General features: G+C 44.7%; 1 protein-coding gene across 10 annotated transcripts in view; it reads left to right on the forward strand.

Moving 5' to 3' along the window:
- Positions 1-13,609, forward strand: part of SRGAP2 (SLIT-ROBO Rho GTPase activating protein 2) — a 259,458-nt gene that overhangs the window by 95,804 nt on the left and 150,045 nt on the right. For all 10 annotated transcript variants that reach the window (XM_069074711.1, XM_069074709.1, XM_069074706.1 and 7 more), the window contains exon 3: positions 7,635-7,827. In XM_069074711.1, the coding sequence (XP_068930812.1) occupies positions 7,635-7,827 (193 nt within the window). The remainder of the gene's footprint in view (positions 1-7,634; positions 7,828-13,609) is intronic.

Raw genomic sequence — 13,609 nt, forward strand, 5'->3', positions numbered from 1 at the left:
TTCTCTTACCTTCCAGAATAGACAGTAAGCTGCTTCATGGGCAGGAATTGTGGGTCCTTGCGTTTATGCATCCCCCAAGGCATTCCTTGCTCAAAACTGAACAACATGGCAGGTGCACTACAAATACTTTCGGATTGGTTGATTGGAAATATCAGTTGAGTGGTGCTTTAACAACCTGGGTTCAAAACCCTGACCTGACACTCCCCATATAACCTTGGGTGAGTTACTTCCCTTCTCTGCTCCCATTTCTTTTTCTTTAAAATTAAGGGCTTTGACTAGATGAGCTGGTCCTTTTCAGTGTAAGGATACTATCTATCCTGTAGACAAAAGGAAAGGACCCTATATGTTTGGCAGAATATACTTAGCAGTTTGATGTGGGTCTTTTTTGTAGGAAAGAGTTGTTAATGAATAAGAACGTAGGTCATGAGATGTAGAACAAGGAGGAACAGTACTGATGAACTGCTTCACCCCTTTTTTTCCAGATGAAGAAATTGAGGCACTACAGTGATTTGCCCCAGGGTCACATAAGTACTAACTGCCGTAGCAGGCAGAGCAGGACAGGCTTGACTCCAGAGCCAGCCATCCCTGTGTGGGTTACTGCTAGATGGAAAATGGCAAGCCTGAGGCCCCAAGTTCTGTGGAAAGAGAAACCTGCACTCTAAAGGAGTGAGGCCAGACTTGGCAGCTCCTTCTGACCTTCTCCTTCCCTAGGAACTGTTTTGTAGAGGAAAGATTAAAGCACAGATAAGAGCTCTTAGTAAAAGATATGCAAAATAGAGCCTGCTGAAGGCCTCAATTATGTTCTTATTTGACAGATACTGGAAAGGTAATGGGATTTAATTTTACTTATTTATTTTTACTGAGTGACAGCAGGTGTTTTAAAAAAGACTTACACCAGCCGAAGCTGGATTTGTGAGAAAAATCCATTGGATTGTTATCATTAGTTATTATTAGAGATAGGTTATCTTTTATTTATACCATTTATTAGCATTGATTGAAAGAAGATGTGCTATATACAAAACATAGGAGGTACACAGCCCAGCCCCTGCCTTCTGGGAATGGGGGGGTGGGGTGGGGTGGGGAGGAGAGACAGAGACTGTGGGACTTGGAGACAAAGACAGAAAGAGAAAAGAGTGGTTTGTCTAAGCTCAGATAGTGTTCACATTTGAAGGAGAAACAGAGAAATAGAAAGTCATTTGTTTCCTTTTTCCATTACTGGGTGTGTGATTTGGCAAAATGTATTCAGAAAGGTGGGTCCACATGTAATCATGAAGATTTCAAATGAAGGAAGAGGGAGCTGCTGACTCTGGAAGAGGTTGCCCTCAGTTGAGTATCAGCCCACCTGAAGATTTCTTCCTTGGGCTTGTTCAGAAAGTAAAGAAGAAAACTTTTACACTGCCCCTTGTCCTCTTTGCTGTATATCAATATCTCGTGCTAGGAGTCATCTTTAGAACTTCTGACTTTATTTCTGCTGAACCGTTAATGTCTGAAGAGATTTGGTTTCCCTTTCTGTTCTCTTCCTTCTCTTCCCCAAAAGGAATGGCGGTAACTGGGTGTGGTTAGTAACTCAGACTTGGCCAAACCTAGAATTACATTTCTCCAGAATGCTGTGCTGGCACTATCTGGTGAGCACAGATCAGAACGGAGGATGCCCACTGAACATTGCTTGCCATGTTTTGACGTGTATGCCCCTCTGAAATGATGAAATGGTAATTAGCCAGTAGGGCTTAATGTCAGAGCCAAGCCTGGTGCCTGGCTCCCACAGTTTGTCTTAGTAATACTCAAGTGCATTTGGAAATTGAGGTACATCCTACAAAGAAATGGAAACCATAGATTCCTTCTTTGTTTTTTGGTCTCCGTTTTCTTACCTTTGGGGTATTTCCCTCATAACTAAACAAGAACAAATATAGTTTAATTTTGACCTATCTGAGAGAAACACTAACCACAGATTAGCTCTTATCAAAAAGTATCTTCCTCTGCTTCCTCTCAAAAACTGTGTCCCCTTTTCTTTTTCACAGAGTGGTTTCTGTAAAAGAAAGCCATCTTCCAGGAAAAGTCTAAAAAAAAAAAAAAGGATTATCACTCTTGGCTTTTATAAGCCAGCACCTTTGGGCTGGGTTTAGAGAATGATCTGGGAATATAGGCCTTTTTCCGAGATATAGCAGCTTCTATTAGATTTTCTAGTGAGCTGATTGACTTCCCCAAGTACAGTAAAAAGGGCAGACTAGAACCCCAAAGCACCTCATGGATCCCTGGAATCCACCTCACCCAACTGTGAACTAGACTGGGAAAAATCTTATATGAGTGGAACCACTGTGTGGATTGAGGCAAGGGAAAGGAGAGATGGGGAGTTAAAGGGAATCCCTCTAAGCTTGGACAAACCCCTCTTTTCTTCTCTACTCTCCCATCTCCACCCCTGCGGTCCCTCCCCTCCCCTGAGTAGAGCTGCCTCCTGCTTGGGCACGAGGCCCGGGTGTGCTGGCGTTCAGTGGCCCATTGTGTGCAGAGGCAGAGAGTTGGCATGTCTGCCATGCAGCACCCTCCCTCCCCCAACCCCCCTTATTGTTTTTCTTTGCAGCAGCGATGAAATCCTGAGGCAGCACATTCTGCCTTGGGCAGATCGAGCTACTTTCTGCCTTGATACAACCAAGTGGAACCAGAAGGTCTAGATTTTGATGTGTGAAGTGACCATGTTTGTGTTCTGAGGGAGATGGCAGAGGAGGCTTACTGCCTCTTGCCTTTCAGGAGGAGGGGGACAGGACATTACCCAGGCACAGGTGGAATTCGTCCTTGAATCGTTTAGTTTATTGAGTTTTTCTTGGCTGGGTGGTGGAATTCTTGAAGTTTGTTCCCTTAATTTAACCCAGTGCTGAATGACCTAGGGCTGCCTTTCACATGATTTAATTAAAAAAAAATTTTTTACTTCCTCTAAACCCACCCTTCGGAGTAGCTCTAGGAAGTGGGCACAGACAACAGACTCAGACAGAAGACTTCCAGAGTGAATCAGTGTGCCAGCTGAAGCTGAACCATAATTAGCCCCCAAACGGGGGAGTTGGGAAGGGGTCCAGTTCTAGTGATGAGGGCTGGAGTTCCTGAGACATTACTCCCCAATCATTGTTGTTCACCCCAGGAAAGTCCTCTATATCAGTGTCCAGTTTTCTTGAGTTGTCTATCTATTGCCAGCCCAGTGAGACTGGATACAGTATCTCAAAGCACTAGCCAAGTCTTCCCCTAGGAACAATCCTTTGGCTAATCAAGACTTTGGCCCAACCCACCTCAGGCTAGTGATAGAGTGGGGAGAAATAGCCGGGGTCCTGCCTTCCTCAGCCCTACAGCTGCAGCTGCAGGATGGTAAAAACTGGCCTGAGCCACTCACTTTCCCTACTGTACAGCTGTTTGAAGAGGGGAGGTCAAAGGAAGCAGCAGCTGGAATGCTGCTGATTACTATCCCCATTTTCCTTCCCTCACTCCCATCTCACCGTCTTCCCTTCACTTCAGATCCCTGAAAAAGCTGGTCTGAGGCCGCCAGAAGATTTCCTACTGCACCTAGGGTCGTTCTCTCTGGGCTGCTTATTCCTAAACTAAGACTAGTTAACTAAGTTAAACAAAGAACAGAGGGAATATACCTTTTTAATGAGTGGGGAAGTCAGTGGCAACATCTTCCCACCCTTTGGAAACTAAATTTTCTGTCTAGTGGACTGGCTTTATGGGAATTAGCCTAGCTGGGCATGTAATACCTTCCCCCACCCTTGTTCCTCTCATGTTCTCCTGCTAGGGAGCAAAATCTAAAGCATCATCAGTGAATCAGAGAGTTCTAATAGTCCTGCAGGTTATTTAGGCCACTGCCAAGCTAACTAATCTCACCTGCTAGTCTGCTGACTGACCAGGGAGCTTTTTCAGCCCAAAGAGTCTCAGTTTTTTATTTTAACTGACCACTCTTAAGTGACATCAGTGACCACTTATTGCTGACCAGTCCTTCCCCCAGTCCACAGCTGCTTCAGCTGATGGGTTACTGCCAACTTGTCATTAATGTACAGGAGAATAACAGGTGTCTCCTGGAACATATTCTCATTAGGCAGGGCTGTTGTCTTTCAGAGCTTTGGGAATCCCTGGGCACATTAGGGTCTGTTACATGATCTTTGACTAGCTTTCCCCTATATCCCCCCCCCCATATGCACATGCACACATATCCATCCAGACAAAAGGGCTTTAATAAAGGAGGCTGGTCTGCTGCCTTCCTCTTGGTACAGCTCACCTCAAGCTAGTGGTAGAGAGAAATATCCAGGGGTCCTGTTTTCCCTAGCCCTGCAGCTGCAGGATGGTAAAAGCTGACCTGAGTTGGTCATCTATGCTGCTGTACCGTAGGAAAGGCTGGGCGTGGCAGGTCGAAGGAAATAACAGCTGAAATACTGCTGATTATTGTTTTCCCCTCTTGTTCACCCCTTCAGACCCCTGGAAAAACTGGTTTGAGGGCTTCCGGAGATTTCCTGGTACACCCAGGGGCATCCTTTCTGGGCTGCGAATTTCTAGGCTAAGACTAGAACAAGGGAATGTGCCCTTTTAATGAGTGGAGAAGGCAGTAGTAGGGAAGGCACTCTAAGAAGGAGTGCCCTGGGGCTCAGTTTCAGTTCAGACAGGGTCATTTTGGGGCCAGTTGGCACTGGCAGCTCCAAGGGGAGAGAGGAAGGGAGGAAAATGGAGGTAGCTATGAAAACCCAGAATGAGTCAGATTTGGGGCCCTTGCCCCAGAACACTGCCAAATGGGTGCTTTCTGCCCTCACCTTGCTGCTCGATAGAAGGCACAACAGTCAGCATATGGCTCTGATCCTGGATTTGCCTCCCATTCACCACCAGCCCTCATGAAAGCCTAGGCTCTCCATGCATACACAGTTCTTGTCCTCAAATGACTTGTATTGCAGAGGCAATACAATTCCAGAGTTGAGGCAACAGAAATACTTGGAAATAAACTTGGAAAGTAAGTAGGGAAAGACAGAGGATGGCCCTTGATTGGTTGTTTTCCTTGGAAATGGGCAACTCCTTCCCCCTCCTAATAGGGCCCAAAGGATCCCTGGTAAATATAGGGGGGATGGCTGTGAAGGGGAAAGTGGAGAAGATAAGGGCTGCAGTACCTGAGACTGGGATGGGGGTGGGGGGAAAGGGAAGGAGAGATTGGATGCAGCATTGTACAGCTCCGAAGTCCTTCTGGAAGCCTGAAAGCAAGCAGTCTGGCTTTGGCAGTGCCTGCCTTCCTGGAGTTGCCAGCTCTGCCTGCCACACTTAGATGTGATTGACTTCTCTGACAGTGAGGGATTTGCAGTCCTGCTCAGGCAGCAGGTTGAGATGGTGGGCAGATTGGGTGGCATCTGGAGCCACCAGTATTTCAGGTCAGGAGGGATTGTTTGCCAATTCTGTCTAAAGATGGTCAGAGAGGTCTGGCCAGCTGCGCCCTCACCTAGCAGTTTGCCTGGGCCTGACATGATGGAAAAAAAGGAGGCTTCAGTGGGAAAGAGGCAGGAGGGATTTTGCCACTGCATAAATGATATCCCTTTTGGACTTGGTGACTTCACATTTCTTCAAAGACTCTGGAAATAGTATATGAGTTTGGTTTATAGATGAAGCATTGGATTGATTCTAGGATCACAGTTTTCAAGGTATCAGAAATCTTGAGCTGGAAGGAACCCTGGAAGCCATCGAGCTGTCCTACTCCCCCTTTGATTGCTGAGGAATCTGGTGTAATGTTAATGGGATATAAGATCTTCCCTGCCCATTAATAGGCCTCACCTGGAGCTCATTAAGGGAAGCTTGCTTAAGGGAGATTTGCTCATAGGAAGGCTTTCACGCCTTTTGCTAATTTCTAATTAGGCACTGAGTCAGGAGGGTTATAATGCCTTCAGGCTCTGAGAAGTGTATAAATACTCTGAGTTTGTATTTTCTTTTGGGGCTCGCTTATGATAAGGAGTTTGTGATTGTATAGTCGAGATTCTGAGTGGCCTATATGTTCGGAGCTCCTCGACTGCTCAGATGTAAAGGCTTTTGATCCAGGGATGTATGTAAAATATATAGTTGTTTCAGGCAGTCAGAGCCCTGTCTGTTGGTCTTTATTTTTCTGTTCGTATTTTCTCTGAAGTTCAGGGTACTGACTTTTCCCCTGAACTAGTGAATGTAACTAAAGAGATTGTTGACCTCGTAAACAGCTATCTTTCCTAGTAAAGCAGATCTAAGAGCACATGCTAACAACTGTCCTGAGTATGCCAGTGTGGTTGCCACTACAACAGGTCTTAGGGAAATTAAATGACTCGTCCAAGGTGACACAGATTGTAGTTGTCTGAGGTGGTATTTGATCCCATGGCTTTGACTCTAGTTCTAGGTTTTTTAAAAATTATACCATTCTATCTCCAAATTTCATTCATTCTTAGTTGCATCTCTGTATTATCTTTGGGCAAATCCTCTCCTTTCTGTTTCTCAGTCAAACAGCTCTATGATTTTACCTCCCTGGACTAACTAATTGATTTTACCTCCCTGGACCCCAATTTCCTCCTGTAGAAAATGAAGGGCTTGGCCTAGATGGTCACCTGTGATTCTGTGAATCCCTTTAACTCTTTCTCAAGTGGGTAGAAAGGTATTAAGACAATGTCTGAGTAAGATAATGTCTACAAAGTTGATTCTTCTAGCCTTTATTGAGCACTCCTCTTAGTCTACTACATTAAATGGTGCCCTGACTGAGGGAGTGATGTTTCTGGAGGTTTTCCATATACTAGAATTTCTGGGTAGCTAAGATGAGATGACAGAGAATTTGCTTTTCACCTTAATTACTTTTAGCATCCCCGGGGGACAGATAAATAGAGAATGGGAACTCTTCCAATTCAGTAAAAATTTATTAAGGGTCGTCCATGGGTGTAGCAATATGCTGGGCCTTTGGGATTAAAAAATAAAAATTATAGCATTCCTGCCCTCAAAGATATTATGTTTTCCTGGGGGAGCAGAGGAAAGGAAAGGCTAAATGGAGGAGAAGTAGGGCCTGAACTGAACCTCAAAGGAATATAAGGAATCTGAAAGACAGAGTTGAGGAGGCTATGTATTTTGGGCATGGGTGGGGGTGGAGAAGTCATGTTGTTTGATTGCATGGAAGCACATGTTTGAAACACTTCGAGTTTAGTGAATGACTAGCTGTCTGCTTTGTCCATAACCTAGAGTAATAGGAAATAGGCCTGGAAAAGTCATACTTGTACCTTTGGAAGATGCTTTTGGCAGCCATATGAAGAATAATTCAGAAGGGGGAAGCCAAATATGGGGAAACCAGTTAGAAAGATATTATAGTCTTAAGAAAGGGCTTTTGAGATAGGATGGTGGCAGTATGAGTGGAAAGAGGATAGATCTAATATATGTGAAGGTTCAATCAATAAGCCATGGCAACTGATTGGATTATAGTGGGGCATGGTGAGGAGGAAGAAAGATCAAAGATAACGTCAAGATTGTGAGTCTGGGTGCCCTGGAAGTGGTGGTGCCATAAATGAAAATGGGCACGTTTGGAAGAAAGATGGCTTTATTAGGGGTAAGAATGATGAGTTCAGTTTTGTTAGTGTTGGTTTGTTTGATGTTCTTAATCTAATCTTGTTCACTTGCTTCCTTTGCAGAGATCCGTGCCCAACTCACGGAGCAGATGAAATGCTTAGACCAGCAGTGTGAGCTGCGGGTTCAGTTGTTGCAAGATCTTCAGGACTTCTTTCGAAAGAAGGCTGAAATTGAGATGGACTACTCCCGAAACTTGGAGAAGCTTGCAGAGCGCTTCCTAGCCAAAACCCGAAGCACCAAGGACCAGCAGTTCAAGTAAAGCGTTTCGTAGTTTTTCATTTTGGACTCTTCCTGGGGAGGCTGAGTTTGTTGGCCTGAGGTTACTTCAGAGATGATTAGTTCAGTGTAGAAAAGTGCTCAGATACTTTCCCAGAGCAGTCTTGCATTCAGCTTGTCATCCTGAATAAATCAGAATAAATTGTAACCTTAAAAATGATGCAGTGTCCAGCAGTTTATGCTTGGAATATCTTACCTTCCATGTTTCCCACCTTCAGTGTTTCTTCTAAATTAATAATATAGAGGAGACAAAGAGTCCTTTATCTGTCTCTTGAATGCCACCCCTGAATCCCAGAGCCAGGTTGGATGAACCAATATGACAACACGGGCAGAGTTAATCTGAGAGTTTTCTCCAGATATTATCACATCAAGATCTCTTTCACTATAATTTACATTGGGTTTGTTTTTGGTTTTAGCAAATCTGTCATAGGGAAAGTTAGCTTTTTTGTAAGTGATCAATTTGGGAGTGATTATCTGTGGCCAATTTTGGTAAATATGGAGGTATTTCTCAGGTAGCACAGATTGAACTAAAACTCTGAGGTTCTCTAATCCATCATACAAAAGGATTTAAAATAGGATTCATTTAATTACAGGGATTTATTACTGGTTTTATAATAAAAATTTGAGTTTTAAATATCTGCAGTGTATACTTTTCCTTCGTCTAAATGGTTCTCATAGATGCATAGAATGTTTTAGAGTTGGAAGAACACTACAGTTCCTGTAGTTTAGCCATATTACTTTACAGATAGAGAAGCAGAATCACATATTTTTTTTTCTTTATGGAGGGCAATTGGGGTTAAGTGACTTGCGCAAGGTCACACAGTTTTTGTATTGTCCTCCTGACTCCACTGCAGGTGCTCTATTTACTGCGCCACCTAGCTGCCCTGAATCATAGAATTTTTTGAGCTGAAAGAGACCGTGAGAATCAAGTAACCTATGTTCTCCTTCTATAAGATGGAGGAGGTCAGGCACAAAGGATGACCCTGTTTGCCCACGCTCCCATAACTAGTTAGTGATAGTGCTGGAACTAGAAGCCAAGTTTCTTATGTTGAACTCTTATATAATCAGTGTAGAGTATCCTGGCCTTGGGAGCAGAAGGATTTGGGTCCATTGTGAAATCCGATGCTGACTCTACAGCTGGGGACAAGTCACTTGACATCTCTGACCTGACTTCCTTAGCACCAGGCTTGGCACATAGGAATTGTTTACTAAGTGCTTCTTAATTCCTCTATAAAGGGGAGATCATAGTGCTTTGCCTGCCTGCTTAACAAATATTGTTTAGAGGAGAGGATATTTGTAAAGCACTTGGTAAATTGTAAAGTGCCATAGAAATATAAAGTGGTAACATTATGGTCCTAATAGTTAAGGTACCATTGCTGCCTCTCCTACTTGTGCCCATCTTTGAGAGGGGTTACCTTGAATGAACTCACCTGCCTGAAATTCAGTAATTAGGGTATGTTCTCCAAAGAGAGGGAATGAATATTTACTAAGTGATAAGGCATGTTAGTGAACTCCATTTTTATCAGCCAGTCTGTCCCAAAAGTTTTAGTGCAGTTTAAAGCTTTAATAACTTTTTTAAAAAGTGTTAGGGCAGTTTTAAGCTCTGGTAGCTTAAAACTTGGGTAAAACTAAGCAGTTGGTTATGTGGGACTGGAATTCAGGAAGGCAATTAGGACTGGATTTCAAAGTCATCTGCCATGCCATGGAATGATAATCCACCCATGGGAATGGTCACCATGGCAAGAGAAGATAGAAAAGAGGGACAAGGTCAAAGACTTGAGAGAGGAGACACCCACTTTTAAAGGGAAGAAGATTAAGGAATGAACAGGTAGATCTGAGGAGAATTAGGAGAAAGTGGTGCTATAGAGGTCAAGGGGAAGAAAAGGGCTGTAGCAAGAGGGAGGTGGTTGACAGTGTCAGAAGCAAGAGAGAGGTCAAGTAGGATAAAGACTGAGAAGAAGCCATTGAGTTTAATTGTTAAGAGATCATTGGGGAGCCTTTAGAGCAAAGCTTTGGTCAAGTGCTTGGGTCAAAAGCCATATCATAAGGGGTTGAGAATTGAGTGGGAGTCGAAGACATGGAAGTAACAAGTAGAGACAGTTTTTCGTACGATTTGACTGTGAAATAGTTGAGATAGAAGATGGTGCTTTTCAGGGCTAAGAGGGACATGTGAGGGTGTTTATGGAGGGGAGGAGGCATGAGCATGTTTATAGGCATTAGGGAATGAGCCGGTGGAGAGGAAGACATTGATTATGAGAGAGGACATAATCAAAGGAGCAAGCTTTTGGAAATGTTGAGGGGGATGGGACCAAGAGCCCAAGTGGAGGGGCTGGTTCCTGTGAGGACAAAGGCAGCACTTGCCTCAGAGATGAGAGCAATGGGTGAGGGAATGGGAATGATGTTGCATGGTTTGAGGTGTGGAACAGGGAATAGGAGAAACCTCATGGCAGACAGCCTTTGTCTTATTAGTAAAGCAGGGGATAATATCTTTTGCTGAGAGGAAGAAGATGGGGGTACTAGATGGCATAGGGGAAAGAGTGCTGCATCTGAAATCATGAAGACCTGAGCTCAGGGCCAGCCTTTGTGACCTGGGTAAATCCTTTATTCTGGCTGCCTTAGCATCATCTTCTGTAAAATGAAGATAATAATCATCCAGGGCTACTGTGAGGATAAAAGGAGATGTTTATAAAGTGCTCTGTAAACTGAAAGTGGGATGTAGAGGCGAGTTATCGCTGTTAACACCAATGCTAATAATGTTAATATCAGGAGCAGAGCAAAAGAAGATTTGGAATAGCCAAAGTGGGTTGTGTAAGAGTCAATCAATGGAAAACTAAAGTTTTGCTTTGTGATAGCAAGGGCCCAATTGATAGGTCACAGATTTATAGAGAAACCAGTTAATGCGGCTGTGTAACTTTATCAAGCAGCTTTCAGCAGTGTAGAAGTAGGAGACAAGTGAATAGAGTACCGGCCCTGGAGTCAGGAGGACCTGGGTTCGAATCTGGCCTCTGACACTTAACACAAAAGCTAGCCGTGTGACCCTGGGCAAGTCACTTAATCCCAATTGCCCTCCAAAAAAGCAAAAACAAACAAACAAAAAAAAAAGAAGTAGGAGACAAAAAGCAGTAACCAAAGAGGAAGTAAGTATAGCAGAAAAATCGAGGATGGCTCTGAAACCAGAGAATCCAGGTTCAGATCCCCAGGCTGCTACTTATTAGCTGTTTGGCCTTGGGCAAGTTGCTTAACTTCTCTGGTCCTCATTTTCTTCACCTGTAAAATGATGGAGTTCAGGTTAGGTGACTTCTAAGATCTCTTTCAATTCTCAATCTGTTTTCTTTTTTTGGAGGACAATTGGGGTAAGTGACTTGCCCAAGGTCACACGGCTAGTAAGTGTGACCCTAAGGGGGTGGCTAGGTGGCACAGTGAATAGAGCACCAGCCCTGAAGTCAGGAAGACCTGAGTTCAAATCCGGCCTCAGACACTTAACACTTACTAGCCGTGTGACCTTGGGCAAGTCACTTACCCCAATTGTCCTACCTTCCCCCCTCCAAAAAAAAAAAAAGAAAAGAAATTAAAGTGACTTGGGGATATGGAAGGGAAGTTAGTTTCCCAGGGCTAGTGTTTGTGTGCTACAGTGGTGAGATACAAGGGGGAGGGGTACAAAAGTAGAGAGTAATGTATTATTGAACTGGTCACCTACTGTTGTGTCAAGACTGTGAAAGAAGACAAATGAATGGGCCAGAGAATGGGGAAGGATGGAGGGATGCCTCAGATGATGATGATGATGATGATGATGACAATGATAATGATGGAGGTGGTAGTAGCTGACATTTATATTGGGCTTTAAACCTTGCAAAGCACACTATGTTCACTAACTCATTTGATCTTGATATTACAACCTTGTGAAGTGTTGTTTTATTATTTTCATTTAACAGATAAGGAAACTGAGGCCCCCAGAGGTTACTTAAATTACATGGCAGTATGATACAGTGTAGGGATTGGAGTCAGGAAGACCAGGGCTGCAATCTTGCCTTACACTTAGTAGCTGTATGACCCTGGGCAGTTCCCTTGGACTGAAGTGGGTGATGAAACAGGCCCAGAATTGACTAGGAGGAAGAAAGTGGGCTGGATTGTTTTTCGGAAACGTAAAAGAACTTTTAAGACCTGAAGCTTCTCCCTGAAACAAAAGCCCCATCCTTGTGAGACTAACATTCTTCTGGCATTTTTGTATGGTTCTGAGTCATGGAACACCACAGTTTCCAAAGAAAGGAAACTCTGCACCCAAAGAGCAGCAGAGAGGTGCATGGAGGGAGGGACAAAGAAAGAATTAGCAATAGAAGTGATGTAAAGGATGCCATCGGAGATGTGAGCAAACTAAAATGAAGATGGGCTAGCCCCGTAGCGGTGGTGGGGGTCACCAGCCCCACTTGCTTCATTGGCATCCCTGCAGTATGGAGAGAAAATAAGGAAGGTCTCTAGAACACTGGGTGTTCTCTTAATGGAGAAGAGTTCCACAAGGTGGGCAGACACGGACGGGTCGCAGTCTGTATCACATGAAGGAAGGTTCCGTTCCACACAGACCCGTTTTAGAACGATGGAGTTCCTGAGGGCATACTGCAAAGGAAGGGTCTAGGAAACGACTTTTCATTTGCTTTGTCTATCTTTGGTATTTCTTTATCTGTGAATGTGCTGCAGCCCTCCAAGAGAATGAATGTTCCTTGAGACCTGGACAGTCTCCCTTTATATTTGTTTAGCACAGTGCCGGGCATACAGCAGGCACTTAATAAGTACTTGCTGGTTGATTTATTGATGGCCTGGAATTGATAGGACTGAGATGGTGTGGAGTGCAGTTTTTAAGGGGAGCTTGGCGAGACAGGAGCCCCATCTCCAGGGTGAAGTAATGGAAAGAGGAGGAGTAAACGCCTGCGTACCAGCGGTGCTCCCTTTTTGCCCAGCTGCTTGGGAGTCACAGAAAGCTGATGAGCAGGAGAGGATGATGTCCTCTGGTTTCTTCCTACCCTTCGATGCAGATGAGGTTGTATAGAGAAGGAAGAGCTGGAGTCTGTAGACGGGGACCGAGTCTGACAATCTTCCAGTTAGATCCAGTTCTGAATCTGTGAGGTCTGGAGGAAAGCATCAGCCTTTGGGGAGTGGGAAGAGATGGCATCATGTCACTGTGGGGAGGCAAAACAGTCTCCCAGCCCCTCCCTTTCCAGCGTGCCCCCTGCAGCCCCCTTATTCTAAAGCAACTCTAAGACCTTGTCAGTGTTGACATTTCCTCGGATGAAGCAGACTGCATCGCATCCATGTCTGCCCACGTTGTAGAACTCTGGTCCATGTCTTCCCCAAAGTTCACCCAGAAGCTCCCTGTGGGTACCTGCTACCTCCTTCCAGAACTGTAGCAGCTGCTGGCCCAGCAAGGCCATGAGAGTGCCCATTGTGCTGTCAGGAGGGCAGCCACCAGCAGCAGCCCTGGGCAGGCACATCGAGGGGAGATAGAGACTGTTTGCCCTTGGGATAGGGCAGCTGCCTGCCAGGGCCAAAGTCAGTCCATATGGATCTGCCCCACCCTCTGCGAAAACCGTTTCTCATCCTGGCTGGGTTTCAACCGCACATATTGGGTTAGGCTGGATGTTTCATTAAGGCTCCTAAGTGGCTGCATTTGAGGGCATCTGCCGCTGAACTGCCTTTTTCCTCTTTTCCTGGAAAACTTCTTCCTCTGAAAGCTATTACCCAGTAAACCTTGGGGCTCCCTCCCTACTCA

Source organism: Petaurus breviceps, unplaced genomic scaffold (assembly GCF_028583685.1).
Source record: "Petaurus breviceps papuanus isolate PSGF00001 unplaced genomic scaffold, PetGlider_PUasm1.0 90895, whole genome shotgun sequence".
Taxonomy (NCBI): Eukaryota; Metazoa; Chordata; class Mammalia; order Diprotodontia; family Petauridae; genus Petaurus; species Petaurus breviceps.